The 21,542-nt window shown below is 42.1% G+C and overlaps 1 protein-coding gene across 1 annotated transcript in view; it reads left to right on the top strand.

The window, feature by feature from the left end:
* The first annotated feature begins 6,431 nt into the window (after positions 1-6,431).
* Positions 6,432-21,542, top strand: part of LOC132820057 (sodium/hydrogen exchanger 2-like) — a 160,899-nt gene continuing 145,788 nt past the window's right edge. Inside the window, exon 1 of the mRNA XM_060831976.1 lies at positions 6,432-6,726. Within this exon, the coding sequence (XP_060687959.1) occupies positions 6,432-6,726 (295 nt within the window). The remainder of the gene's footprint in view (positions 6,727-21,542) is intronic.

The raw sequence follows: 21,542 nt of genomic DNA, 5'->3' as shown, positions 1-21,542 counted from the left end.
AAGAGTTGTGAACATAAAAGCTCAATGACTGAAAAAAAAGGTACAGGAATATTCAGTGTTGTGAAAAACTGCTACAAGTAACTGAAATAAACTAAAAGAGAACATAGAAGTGGTTTACCACTAAAACATTGAGTAGAGAAAATGACTTCATCTATTCTTCCTTTGCTTCAGTGGAAATAGAGTCACAAAGATGTACAGCATGGAAACAAACTCTTCAGTCCAACTCATCCATGCTGACCAGATATCCTAACCTAATCTCGTCTCATTTCCAAGCACTTGGCCCATATCCCTCTAAACCCGTCCTATTCATATATCCATTCAAATGCCTTTTAAATGCTGTAATTGTACCAGCCTCCACCACTTCCTCTGGTAGCTTATTCCATATTCGTACCACCCTCTGTGTGAAAAAGTTGTCCCTTAGGTCTCTTTTATGTCTTTTCACTCTCACCCTAAATGTATGCCCTCTAGTTCTGGATTCCCCCACCCCAGGGAAAATACCTTGTCTACTTATCCAATCCATGTCCCTCATGATTTTATAAATCTTTATAAGGTCACTCCTCAGCCTCCAATGCTCCAGGGAAAACAGTCCCAGCCTATTCAACTGCTCCATATAGCTCAAATCTTCCAACCCTGGCAGCATCCTTGTCAATATTTTCTGAATCTTTTCAAGATTCACAACATCCTTCCAATAGGAAGGAGATCAGAATTGCACACAATATTCCAAAAGTGGCCTAACCAATGTTCTGTACAGCTGCAACATGACCTCCCAACTCCTATACACAGTGCTCTGACCAATAAAGGAAAGCATAACAACTCCTTCTTCACTATCCTTTCTACGTGCAACTTTACTTTCAAGGAACTATGAACCTGCATTCCAAGGTCTATTTGTTCAGCAACACTCCCCAGGACCTTACCATTCAGTGTGTATGCCCTGCTCTGATTTGCCTTTCCAAAATACAGCATCGCACATTTATCAAAATTAAACTCCATCTGCTACTTCTCAGCCCATTGTCCCATCTGATTAAAATCCCATTGTAATCTGAGGTAACCTTCTTCACTGTCTACCATACCTCCAATTTTTATATCATCTGCAAACATACTAACTATACCACCTATGTTCACATCCAAATCATTTATATAATTGCTGAAAAGCAGTGGACCCAGCACTGTTCCTAGTGGCACACCACTGGTCACAGGCCTACAGTCTGAAAAACAACCCTCCACCACCACCCTCTGTCTTGTACCTTAGAGCCAGTTCTATATCCAAATGGCTAGTTCTCCCTGTATTCCATATGATTTAACCTTGCTAACCAGTTTCCCATGGAGAACCTTGTCTAATGTCTTACTGCAGTCCATATGGATCACACCCACCTCATCAATCCTCTTCGTTATTTCTTCAAAAAACTCAATCCAGTCTGTGAGACATGATTTCCCACACACAAAGCCATGTTGACTATTCCTAATCAGTCCTTGCCTTTCCAAATGCATGTACATCCTGTCCCTCAGGATTCCCTCCAACAACTTGTCCACCACCGATGTCAGGCTCACCGGTCTATAGTTCCCTAGCTTGTCCTTACCACCCTTCTTAAAAAGTGGTACCATGTTAGCCAACCTCCAGTCTTCCGGCACCTCACCTGGGACTATCGATGATATAAATATCTCAACAAGGGGCCCAGCAATCACCTTCCCTAGTTTCCCACAGAGTTCTAGGGTACACCTGATCAGGTCCTGGCAATTTATTCACTTTTCTGCATTTCAAGACATTCAGCACTTCCTCTTCTGTAATATGGACATTTTGCAAAATGTCATCATCTATTTCCTGACATTTTACATTTTCTATGTCCTTGTCCACAGTAAACACTGATGCAAAATATTCGGTTAATATCTCCTCCATCTCCTGCGGTTCCACACATAGGCTGCCTTGATGATCTTAGACGGGCCCTATTCTCATCCTCGTTACCCTTTTGTTCTTAATGTATTTATAGATTCCCTTTGGATTCTCCCTAAGCCTATTTTCCAAAGCTATCTCATGTCCCCTTTTTGCCCTCCTGATGCCCCTCTTAAGTCTACTTCTACTGTCTTTATACTCTTCTGAGGATTCACTCAATCTCTCCTGTTTATACCTGACATATGCTTCCTTCTTTTTCTAAATCCTCATTTTCTTTAGTCATCCAGCATTCTCTACACTTACCGGCCTTGCATTTCACCCTAATAGGGAGAGACTGTCTCTGAACTCTCGTTATCTCATTTTCCCATTTTCCAGCCGTCCCTTTACCTGCAAGCATCTGCCCCCAGTCAGCTTTTGAAAGTTCTTGCCTAATACCGTCAAAATTGGCCTTCCTCAAATTTTGAACTTTAATTTTTAGATCTGGTCTATCCTTTTCCATCACTATTTAAAAACTAATAGAATTATGGTCGCTGGACCCAAAGTGCTCCCCCATTGACACTTCAGTCACCTGCCCTGCCTTATTTCCCAAGAGTAGGTCAAGTTTTGCACTTTCTCCAGTAGGTACATCCACACACTGAATGAAAAGATTTTCTTGTACACTCTGAACAGACTCGTCTCCATCTAAACCCTTAACACTATGGCAGTCCCAGTCTATGTTTGTGAAGTTAAAATCCCTTACCATAACTGATCTATTATTATTACAGATAACTGAGATCTCCTGACAAATTTGTTTCTCAACTTCCCTCTGACTATTAGGGGGTCTATAGTACAATCCCAATAAGGTGATCATCCCTTGTTATTTCTCATTTCCACCCAAATAACTTCCCTGGACGTATTTCCAGGAATATCCTCCCTCAGGGCAGCTGTAATGCTATCCCTTATTAAAAACCCACTCCTGCTCCTCTCTTGACCCCCTTTCTATCCTTCCGATAGCATTTGTATCCTGGAACATTAAGCTACCAGCCCTGTCCATCCCTGAGCCATGTCTCTGTAATTCCTATGATATCCCAGTCCCATGTTCCTAACCTTGCCCTGAGTTCATCTGCCTGACCTGTTTGGTTTATTGCATTGAAGTAAAAACAGTTTAATTTATCAGAACTACCCTATTCTCTGCTTTGTCCTTGCCTGCCCTGATTGTTTGACACACTCCTTTTCCCAACTCTACCAGTCTCAGATTGATCTCTTTCCTCACTGTTTTCATCCCTCTCACCCCATCTTAATAGTTTAAATCCTCCCAAATAGCTCTGACAAATCTCCCTGCCAGCATTTTAGTCCCCTTCCAATTCAGGTGAAATCTGTCCTTCTTATACAGGTCACTTCTATCCCATAGGAGGTTCCAATTATCCAAAAATCTGAATCCTTCTCCTCTGCACCAGCTCCTCAGCCATACATTCAACTGCTCTATCCTGCTATCCCTACCCTCACTCGCTCATGGCACTGGGAGTAATCCAGACATTACTACCCTTAAGGGCCTTCTTTTTAAATTCCTGCCTAAGTCTTTACTTTCTCCCTTAGGAATCTCAATCCTTTTCTCTTCCTATGTCTTTGGTTCCAGTATGTACAATGACCTCCTGCTGGTCCCACTCCCCTTTGAGAATATTCTGCACCCTCTCTGAGATATCCTTGATCCTGGCACCAGGGAGGCAACACACCATTCTGATTTCTACCTGCCAGCCACAAAAATGTCTGTCCATGCCTCTGACTAGAGAGTCCCCATAACAATTGATCACTTGGAACCTGACGCATGCCTCATTACACTAGAACCAGTCTTGGTACCAGAAACTTGGTTGTTTGTTGGACATCCCCCTGAGAATCTATTACCCCCTACAGTCTCCAAAACAGCATACATGTTTGAGATGGGGATAGCCACAGGAGACTCATGCACTACCTGCCTCCCTCTCCTATCTTTCCTGTAGTTAACCCACCTACCTGACTGCATCTGTGACTTTTCTCCCTTCCTTTAACTGCCATCCATCACATCCCCTTGCTCTTGTAAATTCCTCATTGCCTCTAACTGCCACTCCAACCATTCCATTTGATCTGATAGGATTTGTAACCAAAGACACTTCCTGCAGACACAATAATCAGTAACATGGACACACTTCCCTAAATTAATGATGATATGAAACACAGCTGGCAATTTTTCTTTGTACCATAACATAATCACAAAATAGCAAGATTTTTTTTAACAAACTAGAGGTACATGCCATTGCAGTTTTTTCACTGATGGGAAGAATTATGATGATTGATGAGAATAACAGACTGCTGATACATGAAAACAGTCCTTCATATACTGTATCGGATAACCTGTATAACTTAAAATGAACATGTTCATGCATGTAATTTATTCAGTTTCTCTTTATAAAGAGGTGATGTTCAGTTTAAATGCAGGCACATCAAATGTTCCTCCTTGTCTACTGTTGTCATGTGACTTCTGCCATGAGGTATGCACGTACTGCAATCAGACATCTTGAAAATACTTCAATGAAAGACATCACTCTGAACAGACTGTTAGCTGCTTACCCGGGAACAAAGTGTGTGCTAAGCTGTCTTCTTCAACCACAGCAGTCCATATGGTGTGGATACACGCACAGTGAAGTTAGAAATGTCAGGACTGTGTCACAGTAAAAGTGAAGGTACAGTGATAGAGTTCCAACCCAGGACAGTGTGAGGCTTGGAGGGGAACTTGCAGGCATTGCTGTCCCTGTGTATCAGCTGCCCTGGTTATTGCAGCTCATGGAGGTGATGTAGTTGGAATGTGCCGTTGAAAAAGGCTTGATGAATTGCTGCAGTGTTTCTTGTAAATGATGCACACTACTGCAAAATGGATAACCGGAGGATGTGCATTTTTCATGATATGGATGGATTACCATCCATAAAGCATGCTTCTTTTGCCCTGGACGGTAGAGCTGCACCCATCCAGGCAAGTGGGGAATATTCCATCACACTCCTGACTTGTCTCTTGTGGATGGTGGATAGGCTTTGGAGAATCATGAGATGAGTTACTCATCACCCAATATCTAATCTGTGTCCTAATGATATTATTTGTATGGCTGGTTTCTGTTCTACTTCTGACCAATGGCAATACAACATTATTAATTGTGGGGATTTCAACTATGGTGATACAATTAATTATGGTGATAGATATTTTCTAACTGGAGATAATCATTGCCTGGCGCTTAAGTAGCGCAAATGTTGTTTGCCACTTTTGGCCCAAGCCTAATTGCAGCAGGTTTGGATGACATACAGCTATTGACTGCTTCAATATCTAGGGAGTCTTAATGGTACTGAGCATTGTGGAGTCAGCAGCAAAGATTCCCTGCTCTGACCTTGTGACAAGGGAAGGTCATTGGTGAAGTAGCTGAAGATGGTTGGGCCTTGGACATTACCCAGAGGAGCTCTGGTGCAGTGAGCTGATTGATTTAGACTAGGATCCCCACAGTATTGAAACAGATTATTTGGCCCAACAAGTCCACAGCAACCCTCCAAAGAGCTTGCCACTCAGACCCATCCACCTACTCTATCCCTGTAACCCAGCATTTCCCATGGCTAACACACCTAACCTACATATCCCTGAACACTATGGGCAATTTAGCATGGCCAATCCACCTAACTTACACAACTTTAGACTGTGGGAGGAAACTGGAGCACCCGAAGGAAACCCACACAGACACAGGGAGTTTGTGCAAACTTCCACAACTACAAATCATCTTATTTTGGGTTGGATACAGCTCCAAGCAGTGGAATTATTTTGTGTCTGACTTGATTGACTTCAATCTGGTTGGGATTCCTTAGTTTGACTAGTTAGCTGGAAGTTGGCCAGGCTGGTATTCACTATTTCTGGTTGGGTAAGGGTAAAGATCAGGCTCGGTCCATTACCTTGGTATTTTGTAAGTGCATTCTTTTGGAAAATATGAATATATGTGACTGTTCCTGAGCAGCCTTTAATGCCCTCCTCTAACTGCTCCAGAGTAGGTAAAGGAGATGAGCTGCCTTCTTGAGCTGTGGCAGACTTTGAGGGTGAGGGAACAGCGACAATGCTGTTAGGGAGGGGATTCCCCGGATTTTGACTGAAGGAACTCCATGATATTTCCAGGTCGGGGATGGTAAGTGGTTTGCAGGAGGACTTGCGGATAGTGGTGTTCCCGTGTATCTGCTGGTCTTCTTTGGCGGTAAACTTGCAGAGCGGACACAGGGTGTGAGAGCCACCCCATGGTCGAATAATCTGTCATTCCCCACTGCCTACACTTCAGTGCAGCTTAGGAAGGAAGACGAGGAACAGCAACAACAATAGAAAAAAAAACACTAAGACCTTCAAGACAATCGAGCGGGGAAAATAATCTGCAATCAAAGCATCTTTAGAAAGAGAAAAAAAAACACAAGAGACACTTCAGCTTTAAGGCAGGTCTAGTCTGTGCATTGAGATCAGTCTGACAGGGTGCGGTGCTGGAGTGAGCACAGACTACACGGCGCTCCGCTCACCATGTCCCGTTGCAGTGTCTGGGTCGGCATCCTGCTGTTGGAACTTTTTTCACCGGGCTCTTTCTTTGCTGAAACTATCTCGGACCCGAAAGCGGCCGAGCGGCTCGGCAACCACAGCCATCGCTGGAGCTCGGTCACCTCCAACCAGCCGGAGAGCAAAGCCATCCAGCCGGAGGCGGAGGGGAATCAGAGTGTCAGCACAGACAGGCTGAAGGTCTTCTCCCTGGACTATCATCACATCCAGGTCCCGTTTGAAATTACACTATGGATCATGTTAGCATCGCTGGCAAAGATAGGTGAGAACCTGGGCTGGGGGGATCGCCCCGTCGAATGCCTCATGTTTTAGAAATTCCTTATTCTAAGCAATCAGATTTATCACTCTCTGTGTGACCCGGCTTCACCGGTGTGGTCCAGTGGGTGATTATAGCGCGGCTGTCTGCTCCTCACAGCCTTCCCCTTACTTTGTGAATACACCCACATGTTCATGTTGGTCCAGTTCAGTCTGAGCAAAGCTCTCTCGTTGTCCTGTTTTAAATCCCGAGCTGTGTCCCGCTAGCACTCCAGCATTGATGTTTACATAGAAATGTCGTGCGTTGACGCTCCCAACCAGTTTAAAGCTTTGTGTCTTTGTCATAATCCCAGCGAATCTTGTTTAGTGTCTTCTACAGAGAGAATACACTGCCTCACGAATCCGGAATTCGCGCACTAGAAACTAGATTTATTTGCAGAAATTCACAGCAGATTCCAGTTCTCTCTTTTTACAGAGAGTGGGGTGCAAAACGAGGGCACGGTGGGGTCACCAGCCTGAGCTCCACTGTGGCACGGCGATCACACTTCTTTTGCTGGCTAACTTGCCTTGCATTTAAATTTTGTCCCAATGAGAGGGCACGATTTCTGCAATGTAGGTGTCTGACTGTTTTCATTTGGCTAGCTGCCCGTCCAAAGTTAGTCTTGGGGTTTGTGGAGGGCTGAGAGTTGTGGTGGGGGAAAGGGCCGCTAGCTAGAAAGGTAACTATCAAAACAAAAGAGAGGTTTCCAATGTATCAGGATTTGGAGAGACTGCCCTCCTCGATAGCAACAATTAAGGGATCTGCGACTCACTTAAATTGGACAAGTCAGTTCCATTCTTGCTGAGTTTGGAAGTTAAAAGGATGGCAGTCTGACAGACAGACACACACACACAGTTCTACATTTATGATGATATCAGCCAGCACAGAGATAGGCTTTTCAGCCCATACTGCCTGTACTAGCCATCAGGAAGAGTTGTCCTGTTATTCTCAGTCTAGTTATCCTTTCCCCAAGCAGCACTTGGTTTTCAATTATTTATCCACTTTCATTTGTTAAATAGTAACTTGTAAAGAACTGAACAAATGGACGATCAGTACAGTTTATCAATATTACCTAACCTGAATGGTTTGTTGGGATTTTGTAGTTCAACTCATCAAAAATGTTTGATGATAACTGATACCAAGAATTCCATTCATTTAGTTAAACTTGCTACTTGCGGTTGTCTGAATAACCACTGACCAAAAATAAATAAATTTAGTGATCAGATAAATCTCTATTTGGGAGCAGACAAATGAACACTATATAAATTCGAGCAGTCATTTGGCAGTGAAGTTCCTGGATTGTGTTCTGAAGGGAGACCTCCTTTCTGCCATGATGAGAAAATTCTAATCACTTTTTCTCCCCTCCCCCCAGAAATATCCAATTGTTCTCTTTAGTTTGGCAGAATATTATAATTGCAAACTAGATTCAGATTGCATGGAGCCTATTATTGTGGCCAGAGGCTGAAACAAAGATGAGATGTAGGCCTTTCGAGGTTTCCCCTCCATTATGTTAGCTCTGGCGACTCAACTGGCTCTGTCTCTATTACTATGTTCGGAATCTCCTCTAGTTCCACAATTCTCCAAGATTTTCTGTTGTCATCCACAAAAGAAAGGGGTGGCACGGTGGCTCGGGGTTAGCTCTATTGCCTCACAGTACCAGGGACCGGGTTCAAATCCAGCCTCTGGCGACTGTCTGTATTGAGCTTGCGCATTCGCCCTGTGTCTGTGTGGGTTTCCTCCAGGTGCTGTGGTTTCCTCCCATAGTCCAAAAGCACTGTACAGGTTAGATGAATTGGTCATGCTAAATTTCCCATTGTGCTAGTGTCAGAGGGAAATGGGTCTGGATGAGTTACTCTTCACAGGGTCGGTGTGGACTTGTTGGGCCAATTGGCCTGTTACCACACTGTAGGGAATCTAATCTAAACCTAAGCTTATCTAAATCTGGCCTCTGCCTGCATACCTGATTTAACTTATCCATTGGTGGCTGCATCCTCAGTTCCTTGAATCTCAAGCTCTAATAAATCCTCTCTGCCCTGCTCAATTTCTCTACCTCATTTTCTTCCTTGAAGTCATTGCTCTATACAGGTTCTGAACCAATATCCCCTTAGATCGCTCTATGTCATTTTTTGTTTTGTAATGATTCTGTGAAGCAACTTGGGAGTCTTTTTTTTGCATTAAGGATGCTACGTAAATATACATCCTTGTTTTCTAATTGAAAACCCCCACTGTTCTGCCATATGTTTTGATCTTGCCTTACCTTCCTTTTTAGCAATGACCTGCTGAGACTGTACAGGGCACATTCATGCAATTGTTTGTACGATGACATTTTTCCCCAGATTAATTTTTAATCCCTTTGGTTTTGGTCTGCCTTTCGTCACTTCCGCAAGTTGCAATTTTTGTGAAGAAAAATAATCAGCGCCAACATGATTAAATATTTATCAAGCACTTTCTTGGAGCTGAGTTGAGATCCCAACATTTGGTTTATCATTTGTATTTTCCAGCTGATGCTTGAATTAATACCTAATATCCTGGGAGATACAGATTGGAGTTTTTTTTTGTTTTACAAAGCTTCAAATATTTTTACACTGTGAATAGATTTTTTGAAATATTGCTTCTATGTAACAATGAAGTTGCTTTAGTCAACATTGCCAATTTGTTCAGCTACATCACTTAAGTGAAAAGGCAGTCTGATACCTCTGCCACAGAACATTGTGATTTAAGTCCTATATCGGAGACTGTGAATACATAGTTCAAACTGACACTTCAGTATAGCATTGAGAGAGCGCTGTACTGTCTTTCAGATGACAAGATGTTGACAACTGCTGCTCCGTCAGATGGTTGGAAAAGATATCCTATGACATCAGTTTAAAGAATAGCAAGGGAGGTCTGGTGCCCAGACATATGTCACACAAATGGATTCATTGATCATTAATTCATTGCTGTTTGTCGGACTTTGTTGTGCTCAAATCGGTGGTCATCCTTCCTTACCAAAAGTGACTGCACACCACTTGGATATAAAGTGGTCAGGAAAGGCCCGGGGCTTTCATCTGTGTTATCCAAATGAAAATTATTTCCTCCCTAACTTCCTTTGACATACCTATTGAGAACTGCCTGTTTTGTGTTCATCTTCTATATCAGGTGTGTCTCTTTCATGGTCTTCTAACACGGTTGTCGTGAGCACCATCCTGAGACAAACAATGAAAGAGCAACAGTCAAAAGGTGTCATGCTGGAAAAGCACAGCCAGCCAGGCAGCAAGGTAAAAACAATGGTTGCAGATGCTGGAAACCAGATTCTGGATTAGTGGTGCTGGAAGAGCACAGCAGTTCAGGCAGCATCCAAGGAGCAGCGAAATCAACATTTTGGGCAAAAACCCTTCCTGATGAATGGCTTTTGCCCGAAACGTTGACTTCGCTGCTCCTTGGATGCTGCCTGAACTACTGTGCTCTTCCAGCACCACTAATCCAGTCAGGCAGCATCTGAGGAGGTGGAGAGTCGATGTTTTAGGCATAAGTGGTTCATCAGGAATATCATTCCTTGGATGTTGCCTGGCCCCTATGCTTTTCCAGTACCACACTTTTTGACTCTGATCTCCAGCATCTGCAGCCCTCACTTTCTCCTAATGAAATAGCAATAGGCAAGGATACTGGAGATCATGCATCTTTTCTAATGCTCCAATGTCCTGCAGGTGGATTAAATATATTCTGATTTACATAGGAAAGTCTGCCATTGAGCTCACAGAATTTGGCGGTTATTGTTAATGTACTGCCTGGACTGTAAGCTTGATATGAAGATGTAAATGTGAGTCTGTCAAGTTACATAATGTATAACAGATGTACCATTTACTTCACGACAGCTCTGAGTCATGCTAGCACAGCACTAAAAAACAACATGTCATTTTGAGCAGGTGGTTTGGACTTTCACATATATGGTTATTGACGTAGAAGAGTACTGGAGTATAATATCCAGATGTTTCTTTTGGCAAACAGCATATTTAACCAGTGATCTGGGGTCCATTCAGGTTAGGATAATGTGCACAATACTGATTCTAACTGGGCATGTGTTAGTAGTTCAACAGGCTTCCTTCTGCACTGGGACCATTTGAGATTTTGTGAAAACCAATGAGTCAGTGCAATATTGAAGAAAGGCTACACTGTTGGAGGTGCCATCTTTTGGACAAGATTCAAAACAAGGTCCTGTCTGCTCACTCAATTAGATTTGAAGGGGTAGCACAGTGGCTTAGTGGTGTGTCACGGCTGCCAGGGATCTGGGTTCGATTTCAGCCTCCGAAGACTGTCTGTGTGGAGTTTGCACATTCTCCCCGTGTCTGTGTGGGTTTCCTCCAGCTTCCTCCCCCAATGCAAAGCTGTGCATGTTTAGGTGGATTGGCCATGCTAAATGACCCATAGTGTCCAGGGATGTGCAAGCAAGGTGGATTAACCATGGAAAATGCAGGGTTACAGGGAAGTGGTGGGTCTGGGTGGGATACAGGTTTAGACGGTGTGTGTGTGGACTTGATGGTCTGAATGGCCTACTTCCACACTTTAGAGATCCTATGATAGGAATGTATTTGAAGAGTTAGGGAGTTCTCTTCAGTGTCCTGGCCAACGTTTGTCCCTCCACCAAAGAACCAGGTTAGATTAGCTGCTTGTGAGAGTTGGCAATGAGTTGCCATAATTGGGAGACTGGAGGATGGTGGCGGTGGGAAGATTCAGCAAAGGAAAATCTGAAACCCGGCAAGAGAAATGTAAAGAACAGAGGGGCAGTTTGATGTAAACAGAAATGCACAGAGCAAATCAAGCAGGGACAATGAGGTTATCAAAAGTCATAGGGCATTCATGGGGAAATAAAAGTTGGCATCAGTGAAAACTAGAAAAGCTAAATCTAAAGGCATTGGCCCGGATTTCACCGTGACAGTCAACCTCCCCATGGCAGTCAAAATGCAGGTAGAAGTCAGGAGTCCTAAGTCCCAAGACCTCTCATTTTCATGGGATTGGCATGGCTCCCAGTGTTCATAAGTCTGGTTCCTGGAGCCACCTGCACACATGATTGATCAGCTGAACCCAGTAGGAACGGGAGTGGGCAATTCAACCCTTTAAGCCTGTTCTGCAAACTTGATTTTGAAGTTCTTGGCTGTAGACGCTGGATGTGAGGATGGGACCAGGGGGTCTGTTCTCATTGTGTTCCTTTTGAGCATCTCTGGCACTCTGTTGGCGAGGTAAGGTTCCCCTTTGGAGCTGGACAGCTCTGGGACAGGCAGAGGGAACGCACCTTTTGGGATTGTGAGATTAGGCATTCTTGTGTATAACAAGTGCATAAGTTCTTTTTTCTTTCAAAAGTCATTTCTGGGACATGGGCATCACTGACTAGGCTCGAATTTAATGTCATTGAGAAGATGAGCGTGAGGTGCTTTCTTCAACCCCTGCAGTTGCTACAGTGTAGATACACCTACAGTGTCATTACAAAGCTAATTTGCAGGTGTCTGACTCAGTCACCTTGATAATACATTTGCAGTCAGGTTGGAGCATGGTCTGAAGATAGTGGTGTTCCCATTTATAACCTCTGTGTTAGCTTCTGCTGCCCTTGTTGTTCTAGGTGGTAGATGTCGCAGGTTTGGAGATGCTGTGTAGGACCTTTGGGGTATGTTACTGCAGTGAATCTTATAGAAGGTACACACTGCCACTACTACGCATTGGTGGTGAAGGAAGTTGAAGGTTTTTGGCCCAGTGGCAGTGAAGGAGTGTGGTGTGTAATATAAATATTTTTAACTTCATTCACGGGATGAGGACATCACTGGCCAGGCCAGCAGTTATTGCCCATCCCAGCATTTATTGTCCAGACAGTTGTTCAGAGTTCCCTACATTACTATATACTTGGAGTCACAGATAGGCTAGACCAGGTAGAACATCAGAATCCCACCTACAACAAAGCAAATCAGTTGTGGTTATTGGAAGGCAATCCTTGCAGTACCAGGACATAGCTGTAGGAGTTACTCAGGTTAGTGTGTTAAACTCAATAATTAATGACCTTCCTTCCATCATCAAGTTCAGAAGAGGGGATTTTAGTTGACTGTGCAATGCCCATTACTATTTATGACTCCTCAGATACTGAAGCAGTTAAAACTAAAGTGCCAGGCATTTGAGAGTGTCTGTTGATGTAAGCCACCATAGGATTTGTGCTGCCTGACTGATTGCCCAAACTATAATCTTCACAATATGGAGGAGGCGGTTTTGGACTGGAGTGGGCAAAGTTAAAAATCATCAGGAGAAAGTGAATACTGCAGATGCTGGAGATCAGAGTTGAGAATGTAGTGCTAGAAAAGCACAGCAGGTCAGGCAACATCTGAGGAGCTGGAGAATCAACGTTTCATCAGGAATTGAAGGGCTTGTGCCCAAAATGTCAATCTTCCTGCTCCTCAAATGCTGCCTGACCTGCTGTGCTTTTCCAGCACCACACTCTTGAAAGGTAAAAATCACAACACCAGTTTATAGTCCAACAGCTTTATTTGGAAGCACAGGAACAGCGCTCTGAAATATACCTATAATTTTCACAATGGGTTGACTCTCAAGTTGTTCTTTGTTGGAGAGCTCCAGCTACTTAAAGAATCATAATGTTTGTTGCCAAGAGAGATTGAGCATTGAAGTGAAATGCTTGTTTTCATAAGGCATTAGTTGAAGGAATTTCAATTATTGAGTTTATTGTCTTAAAGTGTTTTAATTGAAAAGTGGCATCATAGATATGGAGATCCTTAGTTTCTGTCTGGGGTTACCTCCTGTTTTGGATAATAGGTATGTTGGCATACAGAGGGAAGTACAAAAGGTGGTGAGTATGAGTTGGTATTGAGTTGGCAAGGGGCAGTAAAGATTTGTGGCAATAATTTGGGGCATGGGGTATGAAGTGCTTTGTGCAATGGATAGGCACTCATGGGCCAAATTAAGGTAGAATTGGAGATGCATAGATGAACATAGAGAGGCTATAGGGGATGAAAAATTAGGTAAGAGTTATTATAGGAGTAACGAGGGGATGAGCACAGGGTATAGTTTGGCACTGGTGGTATGAAGGACTATAACTGGGTTTGGGCATGGGTTATCATGGAGGATGCGTGGGCATTGCAGGTAGGTACAGGGCTTTCAGTTGGCATGGAGAATGAGGGGAGTCAGGGGATGCAAGCAGGAAGGATGTTTAAATCTCTATTTTTTGTGCTTTGAATACTGTGCTAGAGCCCTCTCGCAACATGTTTTGCCGAGCCTACCTCAGGAACTGGAAACCTCCTCTGTTGTTCCTCGTTTGCCTGGCCAAATTCCCTATCTAGCCCAGCCCCAGACTGAAATTGGGAAGTGCAGGAGGCCACATTTTGAAGACCAGGCTCAAGGAGCCAGGGGTAAAACAAGGACTTGAACCAGTAGGTGTAAATGTCTGAGACATTTGCAATAAAACAGATGAATTAAAAGCACAAACAAAAAGCAGTCTAGCTGATCTAACAGCCTTATAGAAATGCAGTTGCAAAGTGACCAGTGCGTAGAATCAAATCTTCTGAAATAATATGCATCAAGAGGAAAAGGAACAGGGATAGCAAAGGAAAGAACTAAGCATAACAGAGTGAATGAAATTTAACTTAAAAATGTAAATTCGTTTGGATTGAACTAAGGAACACAAGGGCAGGAATCATTGATGGAAGCAATTGAAGGGCCCTCCTAAGTGTTTTACTTCTGCAATGTGTTATTTAAAAACAGCATGCAACTAGAACCTGGGTCATCCTCATTTATAACAGAAATATTAGACAAACCTGCTGCCTCATTAAAGTCAAATTTAGCTGTTCAATGAATTCCCAAAGTTTAACCTAATTATAATTGTTTTAACGTATTATTAGCTATGAATAGATTGACATGAAACCTTGCACAATCCAAATATATCATCGTCTCTTTGAAAATGGACACCATGGCTATTACCTCACTCAAACTGTCAGTTGCAGAACTATCAATCAGTTCCCTGTGGACCACTCTAATGGATTAGCTGTGTTTGCTGTTCATGAAAATTAGGCAGTGTATTGGATGCAAGCTTTTGTAATGGGTTGAAAGAAATGAAGTTTTGGTTCTGAAAAAATAGTTTGTGGATGCCTGTTGGGTGTTTTGAATAGTATTCTGACAAGATCCCATTGTCTCTGTTGACCTCTTCCCGAATTTTAGCAGCTTAAGCATAAATATTCCATCATGAATGTAAAAATTCAAGCAATGACACTTGTCTTAATTCATGATGAATATAAAATTCCAGTCTTGCAATATGATAAGATGTACACAGCAAGGACATTTTTTGGTAATTGGTACATATAACGCATATTTATGTTGGTACAAACTATATTATTCCTGTCAGCAATATGTAGAAGCTGTTTTATTATAGTTTGTTCATTGCCAATTGCGCATTGAATGCTCGTGTATTTCACCCATGAATCAAACACTTTTTATATGAAATGTCTAGAGGTGAGCATATATGAATGATAAACTACAGATGAGGTGATGCTACATGCTTCATTGCTCAAGTTTTAATCTAAACTTCTTTGCGGTGATATTTGTGTTCATCAATACCATGATCTGTGCTACTTTTTTGTGTATAGAAATGGTAATATATTCGAACAGAATGTGTTCTGTTATATTTTATTAGATACATCAGGGCTGTGTGCGGTCATGGTAATTCCAAGCCTTCATGCCATCGATAAAACTTTGCAGAATGTGACATGAATTCACTCAGCAATGTTTTGATAAAACACTTGATAGAGAGTTGTGCAAGAGTGTGATGGTAGTTTGCAGACAGCTCTGGTTTTAATTTTATTAAAGGATCTAGAGATACTGAAGAAAGTTGTGAAACAAACACAGCTTCTTGTTTACCTTAGAAAATATATGGCTGATGAAGGCCCTGACAGAAGTAATCAAGGTTACGAAGGAGTTCGATTGAAGTGTCATAGAGAAGATTCTTCTCCAAGACTAGGATAAGGGGCAATATTTACAAGATAGCCAGTAATAAATCTTTTTTTTCCCCAAGAGAGCAATTAAACCTGTGACGATGAAGAATAGTTTGTGACAATTTGCATGTTTGCATAAGAAGCAACTAGGGAAGGGTATAAGGGAGAAATGAATAGAACTTATGTTGGTGAGGGGAACGAGGCTGGGCAGAGGTTCATACGCATTACAACATTGACACTTGGGCTGAGTGGCCAGTTACCATGCCATGTGCTCATATATTTCACCAAGTGGACCCATTCAGCCCCGATTTGAGATTGCATTATAGGTACTTCTGGCTCTTTACAAACGTTAGATGATCAGGTCTCTACATCAGAGAAGTAAAATTTTAGTTACAGCTGTAAAATCTTTCCTACAATTTTTCCATTGAGGAACCAGCATGTATTAGTTATAAGTTCAAGGGTATTGCTCCTGTACATTCTCAACACACTTCAGAATTGTGGTTGAATACTCTGCATGAGTGCAGCCTCAAGATGCTCAACACCATCCAAGACGTATAATTTATCCTGTTAAGTGGCCCTTTCCACCACCTACTCTAACCAGCCCTGCAGTGTGCCCTATCTGTAGCAAATTGGCCTAGTCCACTTTGACAGTTCCTCCCACATCCATGCCACCCGAATGGTCACTAGGCAAAACGTCTAGACCTCTGTCTCGCCAATGTGAGTATCTTCATTATCTGAGTTCAAAGAATAGATCCTTCACCATTCTCTCAAAGATAACTAATAATGGGCAGTAAATGCTGTTTTGGCACTGATGCTCACATTACTGGAAGCAAGTGAATATGAACATTCAAAACCTAATTTTTGGACGCGGGAATTACACTGCACAGTCTCCAGAGGCAGAATGAGCAATTGCCAGTGAAAACCTCAATTATAGAAATGTAGAGGAATCATGGTTGAACATCTAATGATGTTTTGTATTTTGTATGCATGCAGCATAGGACAAACATTAGCTCATTTACACCACATTATCATTGTGTCAGCGATACTATGGCCAGAACCCACTCTGCATACAAGACAAATGATTTCTCAAGATCGATGTTGGTGTGAGGGACAACGTGATCAAATAACAATACTGACTGAAGTAAATCCAATGTGAGTTTATTTTTGTAGGCACTCAGTGCAGTACACATGAAACCCATGCAGAGTACTTCCCGGTGCTCATCATACGAATAGTATGGTTTGGAACCAAAGACACAAACTAATGTTCCTTTTTCCCCAGACTCCACTTCAGATTGCATGTCGTGAGAGCACTCTTTAATTGTCATTTGAGGTTTGCCATATACACAACAATGCCATATGGTGTCAAAACACATCGCAGGTAACTTGAAAATTTCCAGTTACTGCAGTATGAGCAACAAGTCCTTCCAACAAAAAATAGTCTTTCAGTATTTCTATTTAATATATTCTGAGAATGTACTGCAAGGCCAACATTTATTGCCAATTCCTAATTGTTCTTGAAAAGGAGGCAAAAGTGAGGACTGCAGATGCTGGAGATGAGTGTCGAGAGTGCGGTGCCGGAAAAGCAGAGCAGGTCAGGCAGCATCCGAGGAGCAGGAGATTTGATGTTTCGGACAAAAGCCCTTCATCAGGTGCTGAGCTGTTTTCTTGAATTTTTGCATTCTCAGAGTTCGAAGGTAGCTTTAACAAAGTTTTTCTTATTATTTGTTGTTCTGGTATGAGGGATTACATGCCTCAACAGGTCATCGTTATCGGCATTACTCCGGATTCTTCCCTCCTCTCCTGTCCCTTCATCAAAAGTTTCCCATTGCTGTGCATTCATGAGATTCTCTGATATCCCTTTCTCTGACCCTATATTATCCCTCACCAAAAGCCTTAGCTTTATCTACGTATGCTGCCACCTTAATGAATTTTAAGTTCAGAGTGATGAGTTTTCTTTCAACCGTCTCAGTTTCCATGTCAAGTTCTTTTGGTCAGGAACCTCCCAACTTCTCCACCCCGCTACCTTTACTATACTCAATGGCAGATCCTTTAACCCATTTCCCACATTCACCCATCACTGGGACCGCTTCCTCTCTTACTCCCTTGTAGATATGTACATTGAGCAATACTGACATGACATGGATTCATGGTCATTTCAGCACCTAAAGAGGTCATTTAGTCCTTTGGAGTTCATGCTGACTACCCAAGAGCAGTCCAGTTAGTTCTATTCTCCTACTCAATATCCAGACCCCTATAGATTTATTTCCTTCAAGTGTTATTTCAATTTTCTTTTGAAACAATTGATCTGATTTTGATTTTACTAGTCCCAAGTCTAGATTCTCCCTCACACAGTTGGTCAGATTTTTTAACCTGCATCACCTAGTATTTGTACTATCAACTAATGGGCAAAGAGTTTTCTTGTCTTCCTTATTCAAACCTAACATACTATCCTTCAGTCTGAAAATCAAACATTTCTCATGATTCATTCCTCTCTTTCTGTAAGCTTTTTTTTTAATTCCACTGAGCACTGACTCTCTAATTCCATAAGCCACATTTTTTGTTGACTCATTCTTCATGTGACACTTTGTCAAGTATTTCCTTAAAGGCCATGTGGACAACATTCACCACAATTCCTTCAACCTTCACTGTGACTTCAAAAGCTTTAACTGGATTAGTTAAGCACAACCTGCCTTTTACAGATTCATGCTGATTTCCACAATTAACTCGAACCTTCCTTCCCTGATTCCAGATTACAAAACCTTCTCCATCACGGATGTGAAACTAATTAATATGTGATTGCTACCGCACACTTGCTTGAATGACATTTGTCACTCTCTAATCCCATGGCACCTCCCACCAAACCTGGGGAAGATCCACTTACTATGAAAAACCCTTCCATTATCTCCACCTCCACTTCCCTTAGCAACATGGGATGCAAACCACATGGACCAGGGAAATCTGTACTCTAAGCATAACCAGATTTACCAATACTTTCTCCATCTCAATTTTCACAATAATGATTGTATTGACCATCTCAAATTCTAGCAATATCTTGGTTAGATTTTTCTTCCTTTTCTTCCTTTGGAAACTTCAATGCAAAGGTCTCATTAAGTATTCCGTCTTCGCCCCAACACTTATTACGTTCTTTGTTCAGAATCGGAACCACTCACACCTCTCATCATTGGCTGTCTACAGGCATACTGGTAGATTATTATTGATTTTGTTTATATTGTCAGTCCATTCTCATGCTCACTCTTTGCCAGATTTACTTTCCTCCTCAACTTCACTCTTAACCTATTTGATGTGATCCTCCTTTGCAATATTCAGCTGACATTAAATATATACTCTCCTTTATTGTTTCAACATACGTCTATTTCCCTCATCATCTAAGGAACTCTATGTTTGTTGCATTTACCTTTAATGGTTGTTGGAATGTAGTTAAAATATTCTTAAAGAGCATCCATTGTTCTGTTACAGATTTCCTGTCTGTCTCTATTTGCAGTTTGCCTTTACTCGATCCAATCCCACTACTATGACTTCCTTCCAGTTTAGACTTTCTATGTTAGATAGTTCCTACTCTTTTCCATTACTAGTCTAAATGTTATGATTTGATGATTGTTCTAAGCCAGATGATCCCTTCTTTGTTCACCAGTAAAAAAAATGCGTAAAGGAAATTGTTCTGAAAGTATTTTAGAAATTCTTCCACCATGCTTTTTTTTAAAAAATAATCATTTTGTGGGATATGGACATTGCTGTCTGACCAACATTGATAGTCCATCCCTAGTTGCCCTTGAGAAGGTTATGGTGAGCTGCCTTCTTGAACTGCTCCAGTCCACAATACTGGTAGGGGCGGATTCCAGGAATTTGACCCGATAACAGTGAAGGAACAGTGATATATTTCCAAGTCAGGATAGGAAAAATGGCTTGGATGGGAACTTGAAGGTGTTGGTGCTCCCCTTTTATCTGCTGCCCTTGTCCTTTTTGATGTAAATGGTCATGGATTTGGAATGTGCTGTCCAAGGATATTTGTTGAGTTTCTGCAGTGCTTGTTAGTAGTACACACTGCAGCTACTGAGCACCAGTGGTTGAGGGAATGGATATTTGTGAATGTGGTGCCAATCAAGCGGCTACTTTGGCCTGGATGGTGTCAAGCTTCTTGGTTGTTGGAGCTGCATCCATCCAGGCAAGTGGGGAGTATTCCATCACACTCCTGACTTGTGCCTTGCAGTGTGGACAGGCTTTGGGGAGTCAGGAGGTGAGTTATTTACCACAGTATTCCTAGCCTCTGGCCTGCGCTTGTGGCCACTGTATTTATATGTGGAGTCCAGTTAGGTTCTGTTCAATGGTACCTCTTAGGATGTTAATATTGAGGAATTCATTGATGGTAACACCATTGAATATCAAAGGGAGGTGGTTAGATTTTCTGTTGTAGGTGAGGGTCATAGCCTGGCATTTATATGGCACAAATGTTACTTGCTACTTGTCAGCTCAAGCCTGGATATTGTCCAGATCTTGTTGCATTTGAACACAGACTGCTTCAGTATCTGAGGAGTTGTGAATGGCGCTGAACATTCCACAGTCATTGGCGAACATCCCCACCTTATGATGGAGGAGAAGTTATTGATGAGGCCGCTAAAGATCCTTTACTCTAATATTATCCTAGTCAAACTCTGGGAATGTAATGACCCACAGTATTGCCACTGTTCAATTTTTGCATGTTTTTGATCAGGTGAGGTGGGGTGAATCAGTTCCCCTCTTCTCAGCCTCCTTGTTTGATTGGAGTGGAATTGTGCTCTGCTTAACACATGGTTATATCTCTAGATGTGTCAATACCTGTTTTGCAATTAATGTTTTCCTAGCTTTCAGACAGAACTTCATCTCTAAGGGCCAAGCTGCACCGTTCTAATTCTTCCATGGATAGCACCTCTTACTTCATCACTCAGGACCTAATCTTGTTCTACTAAAGCAAGAGCATCAAATGTCAACATCTTTGAGCTTTACTGTTACAGACCCAAGAAAATCTTTTAGCAGATTTTTTTATTTAAAAAGCCTTTGAAGGAATAGTTACTTTCCTCACTCCAATTATTTCACTGTCTTACTATTCTAGATGCCTGTCTCTCAATTTTGTTATAAACAGATGAGTGTTGTGTAAGTTAGTATCGTAGAATCCCTACAGTATGGAAAGAGGCCATTTGGCCCATCAGGTTCATATCAGCCCTCTGAAGAGCATCCCATTCAGACATACACCCTACCCTGTCCCCAAAACCCTGCATTTCCCATGCCCAATCTACTTAGCCTGCACACTATGCACATATTACCATGGCCAATTCACCTAATCTACATATATTTGGATGGTGGAAGGAAACCTGAGCACCTAGAGGAAATCCATGCAGATATAGGGAGAATGTACAAACTCCACAACGTTTCAAGACTGGACTTGAACCTGGGTCCTTGGAGCTGTGAAGCAACAGTGCTTACCACTGAGCCACCATGTTACATTTATTTGAAAGGGTTAACTGACATTATGAGACATTTCACCCATCAGAATTAAAAGGACTGTTTTTTGGGAGGACCTAACTAGAGTTGTTTGGTCATTGTTTCTGAGTTGTGTGCACTGGTATTTTTCAGTCAGAGTACTGTGTATTTACTCATGAACCAAGCTTAGTGTCCCATACCTGATTGTCATGTATCTTAGTTGTAATGTCATTGGATAATGAGTTCTATATAATTAATCTATACTGTTAGTTTAAAATTGAATCTCAGTTCTCCTGTAGAATTTGTCTGGGTATCCATACCCAAATGTTGCCAATAAGGATGATGGCTGTGAAT

Source organism: Hemiscyllium ocellatum, chromosome 11, assembly GCF_020745735.1.
Source record: "Hemiscyllium ocellatum isolate sHemOce1 chromosome 11, sHemOce1.pat.X.cur, whole genome shotgun sequence".
Lineage (NCBI taxonomy): Eukaryota > Metazoa > Chordata > Chondrichthyes > Orectolobiformes > Hemiscylliidae > Hemiscyllium > Hemiscyllium ocellatum.
The sequence above is the reverse complement of the archived record's forward strand: the minus strand, read 5'-3'. Positions and strand labels throughout refer to the sequence as shown.